Source organism: Parasteatoda tepidariorum, chromosome 9 (genome assembly GCF_043381705.1).
Source record: "Parasteatoda tepidariorum isolate YZ-2023 chromosome 9, CAS_Ptep_4.0, whole genome shotgun sequence".
Lineage (NCBI taxonomy): Eukaryota > Metazoa > Arthropoda > Arachnida > Araneae > Theridiidae > Parasteatoda > Parasteatoda tepidariorum.
Window position 1 is genome coordinate 5599912 of NC_092212.1, and position 12536 is coordinate 5612447.

Here is a 12536-nt window from a genome sequence, read left to right on the forward strand (position 1 = left end):
CTTTTTTTTTCTTTACCAAACTGTAAATGATCAAACTTGAAATTGCTGAGGAAGGATCCATTGCCGTCGATTAAATTAAATTTAATTACCACACGCGCTGAGTCTTTCGATGAAAATTTTTATCCGTCTATGTATAAAGCGCTAAATCGCCTAAAAAGAAAGAAATCACTCGTTTATCAATGATCAACTCTTTTCAACCGCATGGCAACCATAGTTCAACTGTTTCAGGTAGTAGTTGAAGTTGAGGTTGAGTTGAAGGTTGTGTTGGACGAATTTCCTTAAGTGTGATATGGCCTTTACTCATTAAACACATATAATTCAAATTTTGCCTCATTAATATAATTCCAAAGTGCCTCCGAAATAAGGGAATAATCGGTAAAATTTAATAGTAAAATGAGCAAAAAAAAAATGAAGAAAAAAGAAAAGAAAAAGATATCATCCTGAATAATCAAGTACCTAGTGTCAATCTTAATTGTTTTTGAGGTGACTTCAAATATGCTAACTATTAATTAAGTTGTGAAATCAAGCACAAAAAGAAATTTTCTGTGAATAAACATATATTTTTTTTTGAACATTTGGATTCCTGATCCTCAAGATAGGGGAGGTAGACAAAATTCTGGCAGAAATAATATCACTTCACTTCTTTTTTAGGTGTAAGTACTCAAATGTGGATCATTTCCTTGAGAAGTACGCAACTGCTTTTGTAAGCAATTTTCTAGATATCATTGAATTTAAGTTTTTACATTATTCAACTGATTTTGATTATGTAATAAAGCAATAATTTTGAATTTGTGATAACTAAAATAAAATGTAACTAAAAATTCCGTCAGAAATAAATATTAGGTTTCACGAAGTTTGAATTATCGAAATCTCACTATAAATAAATATAAAATTAAAAGTCATTCTTAAACACAAAATGCAAAGATGTTTAAAAATGTCAATTACCAGACGACTTTCAAATTCCACTTCATCGTAATCAATTTCATACTTTTGCTCCCTGAAAAATTAGGAAACATAAATGAAAATGAATCAATTAATAATATGATCGGAGGAAATTAGAAAAAAAATAAATAAGAAATAATAACATTTAAGAGAATTGGAATAAAAGAGAGTAAGTAAAATAAAAAGAGTAAATAAGATAAAAACAAAAAGAATTTATAACGAGGAGAGTTGCAATGAGCGTTTAAATATAAGATTATTACACTTAATCTTAAATATGTTAACATTGTTTTCTGATTATAAGATACCTACTGACAAGCTGGCTTACATTCCATGCTGCATTCTTTAATAATTTTATCAGTAACTCTTTCTTGACCTAAGAAAAAAAGAATAAAAAATAAAATATTTAATTAAAGTTGTATAAGTAAAATAAAATTTGAGAACCAGGTTATTATTACGCAGCAAACAATGGTTCTAAATTTAAAGTAATAGTACTATATATATATATATATATATATAGTATTTTTCACATCGCATTCAATTAAACTTGAGATTATCAAATAAAAATAAGAGAAAAGATGCTTTCGCTAAGTTTTTAAATTGAATCAAACTCTAATTAATTCTTTAAAAATGCAGCTAAGATGTTTTTTGAAAAAATAAACACTTTAGAGAAAATATTTGCGAAAAAATAAAAATATTTTAATAATAAAACAATTAGAAAAAATAATGAAACACTTTAAAAACGTGTTTTATTGGAACAATATTTTGAAGAATTATTTAACTTTTATTATAAAAAAAATAAAAAACCTAAGTTGTTTTAGTTAATAGATGTCGTCAATTAAATCAGTCTTATTAACAAAATTATGTAAACCTTTTTAAGAAAATTTTTTAAGAAATTAACAGAGACTTATTCTATTGCCATAAAAAAATGTATTTCATAAAAGTTATTTCCCTTTAAAGTAATAATGTCTTACAAACATAAAATAAGTGAATTTTTTAAATATTTGAAAAAATCGGAAATTTATTTGAGCCAAAATAAATATATTTGTAGTTGATCATCAGAGAAGAAAAATGTGTAAGTGATGGGATTTTACTTTAAGGACTAATGACAATAGTCTCTAATTGATTTTATATATAAAAATGAGAAAACTCTAAATGAATCTATCTGAAATCCATTCTGAATCTGTTAAAATATCTAACTTTATTAGTTAAAAATAAAATGGAAAAAAAATTGAAAGTTATTAGGTGCGTTTGGCAGCTATTTTATCAGCTCAGACGAAAAACTTGGAGTTCATTAGAATCTTATAATAAATTTACTATGAAACTGTGTAAGAGTTCAAAATGCTTTATTTCCTTAATGATTTCATTCTTTGAAAAATAATATTTTCTGAATTACTGTTCTTGGAATGATTTGGGCATACATATCCCTGAATACCTCCTTTATTATTAGTATTATATGCAGTTAATTAAAGAGAATCGGGTTATTCGATTACAAGGGGAGTGCAATATTCAATCTTAAATTCTAAATGTTTGAGAAATTTTACTTCTTAATGGTATTTAACGCATAGTACAGCGTCTTGAATAAATAGACTCAGTTTCATAATCAATAAGCAATTGTAATTAAAACTGTCTATGCTAGTATCATAGAAGATAAATGTCATTTGAAGCAAAAATAAATATATAAATTTTATTAAATTGCACAAAAATAAATCAATATTAGAGAAAAGTCTAGTATATGTACTAAAATATTATTTGATCCCTTCTGAATAAAATTTATACTAGAGGACTGTTCTTATACCCTTTATTTCGCCAATTTATCAAAATTAGATTTTTCCCTTTCAGTTTCTACTAAGACTTTCATGACTTGCATATTCTTTTCAAATACATTCAGTTTTTTTTTAAAGTTTTTTTTATTAGTTATTTAATTATTTATTTTTTTCTGATCCTGGAAATTTGAGAAATTTCAAATTAATGCACTATTTTAGTTTAGGATTTTTTTTAAATGTATTGTTTCCAAATTTCATTATTTTTCTTTTCTTTTTTTGTTTTGATTAATTCGAATCAATCCTTTTCGCACTCTTTTAAACTTTTGCTTATCAAAGCTACTAGCGCACCAGGAGGGGACCATACGTCTTAACTGTGAATCTAATAGCTCTGTACTTCCGTATGATGTGTGAGTGAAGTAAACCTCAGTAGGGTAAAACCACCTCTGTCTACTTCGTTGTACAGCAGACAGCAAGCTTTGATTAATTTTTCAATTTTACTCCTAACACCTCTTTAGACCAACTAATGAACAGGAATTCCCTGTTGAAGTAACAACCTATTGTATCCTTATCTTAACTGAAGAACGGAAATTCCATTTTAACAGATGAAACATTTAAAAAAAAATAAAAAATTCATTTCAGTACCGTTTCTTTATGCAATTAGGTGGGGACAAAAAGCAACCAATATTTGTTTAAACTGTGAAGTTTAACATTAGTTTCATATAAAATGATTTGGTTCCGTTAAATTTTATTTCTGTAAATGGTTTATGTGATTTTTCCCATAAGCACTTAAGTAGGAACGACTGTTCCTTGATACACTCAATGGCATACAAATGCAGTGAATAGATAATGCACCATTTAATAAATGCTTTTTATTTACACATATTTCATGCAGAGTGTCCCTGCAAAGAAGTTTCCTGATCTCATTTAATTAAAATTTACAGGAAATCCCTGATACGTTGGTATTTATACTAAACATATCAATCCAAACTTGTATATCATTGTATGAATTAACAAAAGAGCAATTGTCGAGATTGTTTTTTCAAGGCCAATTGAAATTGAAAACGTCAACTGAGTCTTATCCCGTATAAGATCTGCTTTTATGCAGCCGAAAAGAAGTCTTAATTTTTACTACAAGATTCCATCAAGCTAATCAAAATTTAGTAAAATAAAAAGGGTATAATTATTGAGATTAAATTATTTATTTAAGTAATAAAAATATATTCTTTCAAATAATAAAGCAAACTTCTACCAACCTAATTTTGAGTAAAAGTTCTAAATCGAGGTATAATTTACTGTTTTTTATTAAAAATGCTATTAATTTTAACCACTGAATAAAAGAAGAGAATAAATAAATAAGTTTAATAAAACGGAAAATCTTTGTACAAGCGAATGCCTTCCCAGCTGGAGGAAGAAAGTAAGTTTAAAGAGAAGTGTCGCCAAGCGTGGTAACCCATTCTGCGAACTTTTTTCTTTTACATCATCCATATTTTGGACCATTTTCAAACTATTTTAGTAACAATTATTAGAAACATTGCGTTTTTATTTTAAATTGTGTAAATATTTATCTGAGACTCCAATAAAATACTCATGTATTTTAAGAGGGATATATANTATATATAATATAAACTTACTATTACTATATACTTATTATATAAACTTACCTATATTACACAAAGTTTCACGGTGAGGTGCATACCAAGTATGTTCATCAATGCATTCATTATTAAATTTCAGTTTTCTCAATTTACAGTACTCAATGCATGCCTGCATAAAAAAATATTGTTTTATATTTTTTAATCTATTGATACTTATTTATAAATTTGATACACAAGTCTATTGTTTTCACTAATCTATTGAAACACAAAATAAGTCATTCTTTCCCGAACTTGTTTAAAAAATATAAAAATATAGATACAGAAATATAAATTAAACTGCATTTTTTAAAAATTATTTTATCATTGCTTGCATATTTGATAGATAAGGTATTTAAATTTACTTTTATATAAATTTGAATCATACTTAATCACAGTATGATTTAGATTTTCATAAAAATACAATTAAGGTTCTCATTAAAATGTAATTTGAAATATGAGTAAAAAAAAATTTCATTAAAACACACTATTTTTTAAAAATATTTATATTGAATTTTCATTGAAATATAGTTTATATTTTCTTTAAAACTTATTTTATATAGTTTTAAATATAGTTTATATTGTTATCAAAATGTAATTTTGGATTCATTGAAACATACTTACTAACTCGTTCAGCGGTCCAGTGCCATTGTTTTTCCTCCATTCTTTCAAGTAATCCATGCAGTTTGAACCGTAAGGGTAAGGTAGTCGTAATTCCTCTTTCTACAAAAAGTTAACTTGAATTACTGTATAATTGCATATCGCCTGTATTTTTACATATCGAAAAATGTTATGTTTACAAAAATACAGGCTTCTGATTGGCTTAAATGAGCCATCGGAATTGCGTAAATTTAGCCTTAATGTCAGCAACGATATGGATTTTTCGCTGCTAGATGACAAAGTTAACAATCAGAAAACTGCTTTTAGCATGATGGACATAGAATTATCAGAAAATCAATAAAATGGACAAAACGATATTTCGTCTGACCATTGGAGGGGGGGGGGCTTCACAGCTATTTTAGGTTCTAGTCAATTTTCTTGTTATCTATAATGAGGTGAAAAATTTAAATACCTCTCAAAATTGAATACCTTTATATTCCTCCAGATTAAATACCTTCATTACTGAAGAAGTAAATCAGAGGGGGCCCCCCCAAGGAAGTTTTTGCTCCTGACCCCAATTAGGCTAAGTCGGGCCATGTATAATTGATATTCTTTTGTGTTTTGAAATGAAGCTGCGTTTTCGGCGAACTTAAAAAAATAACTTAGAAACAAACTTACTAAACCCGAGAATCATAGTTAAAGTATATATTTTCTACCACTAGAAATATGCAGTCTACAAAGTATAGGCTTAGTTCAAGAGGAATAACTCTGAAACCGTTTTCATAATGCAATGCTCCTATTTCTAGAAAAATGTTAACAATCCCAGTGAGTGATTATTTAACCTAATATTATATTAATTTCAAATATTAACCCAGTGAGCTTTCAAAAAGATTGTTCCTTTTCTCAAAAAATTAAACAGTTGTAGTACAAGTGTTTCATTATAAGTTTTAGCATAAGTAATAAGATAGTTTTATCTGCCATTATGTATTTATTAAATAAGCAATTCTTTTAACTTCTTCCCTACTTTAGAGGCAAACCGAAACAGATGTAAAACGAGTTGATATCTACATAGGGGTAAAGTCAAGTTGAAAAAATTATCCAATTCATTCTCGTCTTAACACATTTTAATGAAAAATAATGCAAATACGTTTAAGTCTCAAATGTAATGTGAATTTTAATGGTGTACCTCTAGTGAAATTTCACATCAATGTACATTAGAGCCCCAATTATCTAGACCAATCGGAATCAAAGCTGATCATTGTATATATATACATATATATATATATATATATANTATATATATACATAACATTGACCGGAAATGTCATTGTATGCTGCTAGTGGCACTTTCTATATTGGATTGTTTCTAATAGCTGAATTTCTAATAATTTTCACAAATAGCCATTCAATTAGTCCAGTATTCTATTTTTAACGCAACTTGAAGATTCTGTCACTTATGTGTATAAAAATTTCATTTGTTATATTTAAAACTTCTAAAAGAATTTTTTTTCCTAATTTGAAATTTTTTTAAACGATACATCTTTTTTTTTAATGCGTTTATAAATTCCTTTTGTTATTTCATAAAAAAATTTTAAAGATTTTTTTTCCGATCTTACATTTTTTCGGGACGTCATATTTTTGAATTTTTCTGTTGTATTTATTTTGCATTAAAAATTTCTCAGATGTACTCTCGCCTAAGCAGTATTTGAAGGGTCGTAATTGTTGAATCCGTTGCCGACAAACCCTAATCTAATGGTATGCACGTTAGCACTAAGTCCTAATACAATTTGCTTTCAAAGGACATTTTTTATCACACGTGATGCAAGCCAGACTTTGCTGATCTCTGTGTTAAGATTTAGGTAAAATATATTTCATTTCACGTAGGCTCAACTTTTAACATTTGTTATTTCACCTGATAGGTATTGTGTTGATAAAAAAAGTAGGCGTTACTTTGTAAAAATTGCCTTTTAACAAGGTATTTATCTGATTCATTATATGACTACTATATTTCTCGAATTGTCCCAGTGCACGAGATCGGCTACGCTTACTGAGATTGTTAAATATATTGGAATACTTGACTTTTCAAACTAGAATGCTGTATGGGTTTCATCATTTGGAGCAAAGCGCCACCAACCGATTCATTTACATCAGAGTTTGATTCGAAACGTAGATTAGTCATGCAGTAAGGTAGATTACAAAAGTTATAATGTTTTTCATACAAAATAAGTTAATAGTTTATCACAAAGGATTTATTTATAAAAATAAACTGTAGCTAAAAATTCGTAAAATGATATAATTTTGTTTGCATTTGCTGTCTTATATCAGTGTTCCCCAACCTTTTTATCACTGCGGACGTTTGATAATTTTATCGCCGCCCGCTGGAGGGGTGGGGGGAGGGCGTTGATTGTTTATAATTTAGATTGGGGTATTATTAATTTAATTTAATTGTATTTAAACATGACTTCAAAATAAAAAAATAAATATAAAGTGATTTAACATTTTAACTTACTGGAACGTTCAATCAATTAGTCACGATCGTGAGAGAAGACGAAGTTCTTCATTAGTGCCAATGTAAATTTCGCTCTGCTCTTTCGTGTTTTATTATGATGTTTACTGTTATCGTGTTTAATGTTATGACGATTGATTTTTTTTTTAAAATTAAGACTAATTGAAAGAGAAAATAGTTGCGGTGGTTTTCTTGTTTTTTACTTTTTAAAACATTAAAAAATTTACGTCACTGCCGTCGGGGGCCCCTTTTTTAAAATAAATAAAATTTTAATAGAACACACATATTTTTAATTTGGGGTACAAACCTAGGAATTTCAATTCAGTTTCAATGAAATGGGCGACCCGGTACCATTTGATCTACGGACCGGTACACTGTCTTATATGATTGTTGATCTGTGAAATCGAAGCTACGGTAAAATTATAAAATCTACTTCTTTCGCAAGTCATAAAATAATATCTTAACCTTACAATAAACTATTTAGTTTTCAAGCAAAATTCAAAACACATTATTCAACGTTTGTAATTTACAAGCATGACTATTGTATTCTAGTATATTATTATATCCAAAACGATATGTATAAATACATGACGAGATTATATCTGCTCGGTTTATTATTTTCAGAATTATAAATTATTTTCTAANATTTTATCGCAGCCTGCAGGGGGGGGGGTGAGGGCATTGATTGTTTATATTTTAGATTGGGGTATTATTAATTTAATTTAATTGTATTTAAACATGACTTCAAAATCAAATACAGTTACACCAAAAAATAAATATAAATTGATTTAACATTTTAACTTACTGGAAAGTTCAATCAATTAGTCACGATCGTGAGAGAAGACGAAGCTCTTCATTAGTTCCAATGTAAATTTCGCTCCGCTCTTTCGTGTTTTATTATGATGCTTACTGTTATGACGATTGATTTTTTTTAAAATTAAGACTAATTGAAAGAGAAAATAGTTGCGGTGGTCTTCTTGTTTTTTACTTTTTAAAACATTAAACAATTTTTCGTCACTACCGTCGGGTTTTTTTTAAATAAATAAAATTTTAATAGAACACAAATATTTTTAATTTGGGGTACAAACCTAGGAGTTTCAATTCAGTTTCAATGAAATGGGCGACCCGGCACCATTTGATCTACGGACCGGTACACTGTCTTATATGATTGTTGATCTGTGAAATCGAAGCTACGGTAAAATTACAAAATCTACTTCCTTCGCAAGTCATAAAATAATATCTTAACCTTACAATAAATATTTAGTTTTCAAGCAAAATTCAAAACACATTATTCAACGTTTGTAATTGACAAGCATGACTATTGTATTCTAGTATATTATTATATCCAAAACGATATATATAAATACACGACGAAATTATATCATCTCGGTTTATTATTTTCAGAATTATAAATTATTTTCTAATTTTCAAAAAAACATTTTTTTCTAAAATTATTATTAGTGTCTTTTCTTCTTCTCCATTAAAAAAAATGTTTTTACATTTTCATATATTTTCTTGTTTTATTTGTACTTTTTATCTTATTTATGGGTTCTATGTATTCGATGTGTATTTAGTAAAAGAATTATTGTTTTTTTTTCTTCGTAAATTTCTGTTTTCTCTTTATTGTGCTAGATATATAACCTGCGACCGGATATGCTACAATACGTTTCCAAGAAGGTTTTCGTATAATTAAGCATAAGTCATTAATTTTTATTTTATACATTACCAAATCGATTTAATCGTTAATATTTATCAACAAAAAAAAATTTTTTTTTTCAACTTGATTTATATTATGTTAAAGTCTCCATTCTTTCACATATTGAAAAAACAAATATTATTTTTACGAAGCTCTAATAATTAGCCTAAAAATAACAACTTTTTCGCTTTTCATTTTTTTTAGATTATGAAAATTTGGAAGCTGTACACAAAACCAGTCATGGATGATCATAGGTATGAGAACAATTGTTTCCATGATGAGCGTAACGAAATTAAAAATATCGTACAAGATTTCATGGTATGCATCTAAATTAGTATTTTCTCAATTCCTTATTTTCCATCTGACTTTCTGTACCTGGTTGTTGTTTTGTTATTGTAATTATTTACATAGTATTTGTTAATAATTACAATAGCGGTTTGTTACAATTACAATAGTGCATCACAGTGTCCTATGCACACTACTATAGTAATTATTAACTTTGTTTATAATGAAATTTAATAGATGTTGTCAAAAAAAATCAATAAAACAAGTTTTAAAGATATTTCTCTTAAAACCTTGTAATAGCTGTTGGCAAATAATATCTTTAGAATTACCAACAGTTTCATTTGAAATAAATATATGTTACTACCTTATGATTGTTTTGAAGTTTCAAAATATTTGATGTTGTTTGGAATTGGTCATTTGATGGTGTTCCGAAAAACAACTAGTTAGGTTTGATCCTTTGAAATTTAAAATACATGCTTTTGAAATTTTAAAATTACTGTTAAAGTTTTTTTTATTTTATATATATTTGTATGTGCATATTTTTCACTTTATCTATGCTCTGAATTTAAAAATATCCTTTCCCTTCAATTTTTGAATGAAACAAAAAGAGCCAAACGGTAAAATTCGAAGTAAAAATATTTCATTTTATTTTCATCACTGCTGAAGCTTACACCTGCAGCGAAAGTGATTTTTTTCCCGCTGTAAAGCAAAAAAAAAAAAAAAAAAAAAAAAAAAAAAAAAAAAAAAAAAATTGCAAACTGCAATAATAGTCATGCATGAACCACGATGATTCAGCATTCGCCTTCAAATGAGGTGAACCGGTTTCGAATCCCAGCGATAGCTGGTCTATACGAATTCCGCAGCCGGCTTGCACCAAACACAGTGCTGACCTGAAATATCATCAGTGATAGATGGATCATGGGTTAGAGTCCCCCTATCGCCAGGCAAACCGGGGGAAGGTTCTCGCTCTCTTTCTCTCCGTGTAACTTAAATGCGGTTTAGTTCCATCAAAAATTCCTCACGAAAGCTAATTTCTCCCAATATTTGATACAGGAGTTCCCTTGTCTTCTGGATCAGGTTCAAAATTACAAGATTCGTAGTTGAACACTAGTAGTCGTAAAAATTGGGTCGGCTGTTCAACAACGGTTATGAACTAAAATAAAATAGTCATGCATCGATATTTGATTTGGGATAAGGCATAAACATTATAAATCCTAGAATGCACTTTATAAGAACTAGCTAAGAAGGTTTACTTTATTTATAGGAGGCAGTGGACCTCTAAAATTTCAAAAGTGGCACTTAATTCTTTCTCATATTTTATCATGTGCAGTATTTATGTTGCAATTTAAAAAAATGTTGAAGTATAGCTGCTACCATTTTCGGTATTGACGAAAACTCCATAAATTATTTGTAAAAAAAACTGTAATTTTCATACAAAAAATTATATAAAATTTTGAAAGTAACAATTGTTTGTAAAAATTGAAAGGGAATAGATTATTTAAAATGTTTTTGTTTTACAAACGGAATGTTGTTGAAATAATGCCATTCATTTGGTTCTGACACGTATGAAAATATTTGTTTTCAATAAACAACGAAACAGATGAATAATTACTGCCCTGTAAAAAATTTTAGTTTACTTCAACATCAAACAATGATATCAACTGAATATCATATTTTTTACAGTGCAGTAGTCTTAGTAATTTTGCTTAAACTATACATATTTAGGATACTTTATACATATTTAGGATACATATTACATGTTAAGTTTTATTGAAAAATGTTAGTGGTTCATAAAAATCAAAATTAATGCAATTACATAACTACAGTGTTTGATAAAAAAAACTTCATTCGCTTCACAATTAATGGGAAATAGCCGTCATGTTTTAACTGCTCAAAAACAGGCGCCCATTTTCAAGACTTTCCAAACGTAAATGAGAAACAAAAGTAATTTGAAATATAAAATTGATAAGGAAAAAAAATGGTGTTATAACGACAATAGCATCTTACCTCCTTTCCACAGCGCGTTGAAATACATTTTATTCTGATTTGCCTCTCTCTGCCACTGAGATTTTTCTTGTCTTGTTTTTTTTCTTTTATTTCTCTCGGATACTGTGTTTTTTTCTAGTTTTGTTCCTCATTTTTATTTTTCTACTTTTCCTTAGCAACTTAGCGTTTTGTATTTCATATCACTTTTGTTTCTCCTCATTTATGTTTGGCAAATCTTGAAAATAGACACCTGTTTTTGAGTACTTGAAACATGTCAACAGTTATTTCAAACTTGTATATTTTTAAAGTGAATTGTATATTTTTAATCAAGTAATATCTTACCGCTTCAATTTGTTGTGATTATTTATCTTATACCTAATTACATGTCATCAAAAATGACCCTTGTGTAACAATTTTTTATTTTCAACAGTTGTTCTAAGCATTATTCGTGACCGATGCAATTATAAATGACCATTTTATTTTTAGAAAAGGATCAATATTTTTTTATTTTTCAAATAAAAATACTTTTAAAGATTCATAGCGCAAGTGACTTTTTTTAATTAAGAATAATTAAAATTATACTTTAACCAATATCTTCCTCACTGTTTAATTTAAGCTCAGCTCATAAATTTTGTTATAAGTATATGTACAGCTGAAACGCAGAAAATGAGACTTATAGCAGCGAAAATAAGAAAACTTATTTTTTATAAGGACATCGCCCCCAATTTTAAATATAATAAAAATTTCAAATTTACCATTGAAACAAAGGCTGTGTATCTATATCCACCTTTCATGATAATTCCTTTGGTATAAGGATCCACTAAATGTTTACGATCATGAACTGCAGCATACATAATAACTGGATCTGAATGATAGAAATATTCTTCTGGAAAAGAGGCTAGCACCATTGTGAACACAATAAAATAAATAGAAATAGTTTTTTATGTTGATAAATTTTAAAGGGTCAAACACAATATATTAGGTCTGTTTCACGAAACGAAGCTTTTGTTTTCCGCTCCAAATTTTGAGAAGTTTATCAACGTTATTGAGAAGTTTAGTTTTACAATTTCGGTAGACAATCGGTTTATAATTTTGCGTAATTTAATATTTCTTTCAGAAAATTAAAT

General features: G+C 27.8%; 1 protein-coding gene across 4 annotated transcripts in view; it reads right to left on the reverse strand.

The window, feature by feature from the left end:
* The window catches only part of LOC107451803 (degenerin-like protein asic-1), a 22272-nt gene extending 9952 nt beyond the window's left edge, over positions 1–12320 (reverse strand). For 3 of the 4 annotated variants that reach the window (XM_071185230.1, XM_071185231.1, XM_043055980.2), the window contains exons 1-5: positions 12165–12320; positions 4961–5059; positions 4367–4469; positions 1252–1315; positions 946–997 (exon numbers count right to left, since the gene is read on the reverse strand). In XM_071185230.1, coding sequence (XP_071041331.1) covers positions 946–997; positions 1252–1315; positions 4367–4469; positions 4961–5059; positions 12165–12317 — 471 coding nt within the window. In that variant the 5' untranslated portion in view covers positions 12318–12320. The remainder of the gene's footprint in view (positions 1–945; positions 998–1251; positions 1316–4366; positions 4470–4960; positions 5060–12164) is intronic. The other variant, XM_043055981.2, reaches the window with a different exon arrangement.
* Between the last annotated feature and the right edge of the window lie 216 nt (positions 12321–12536).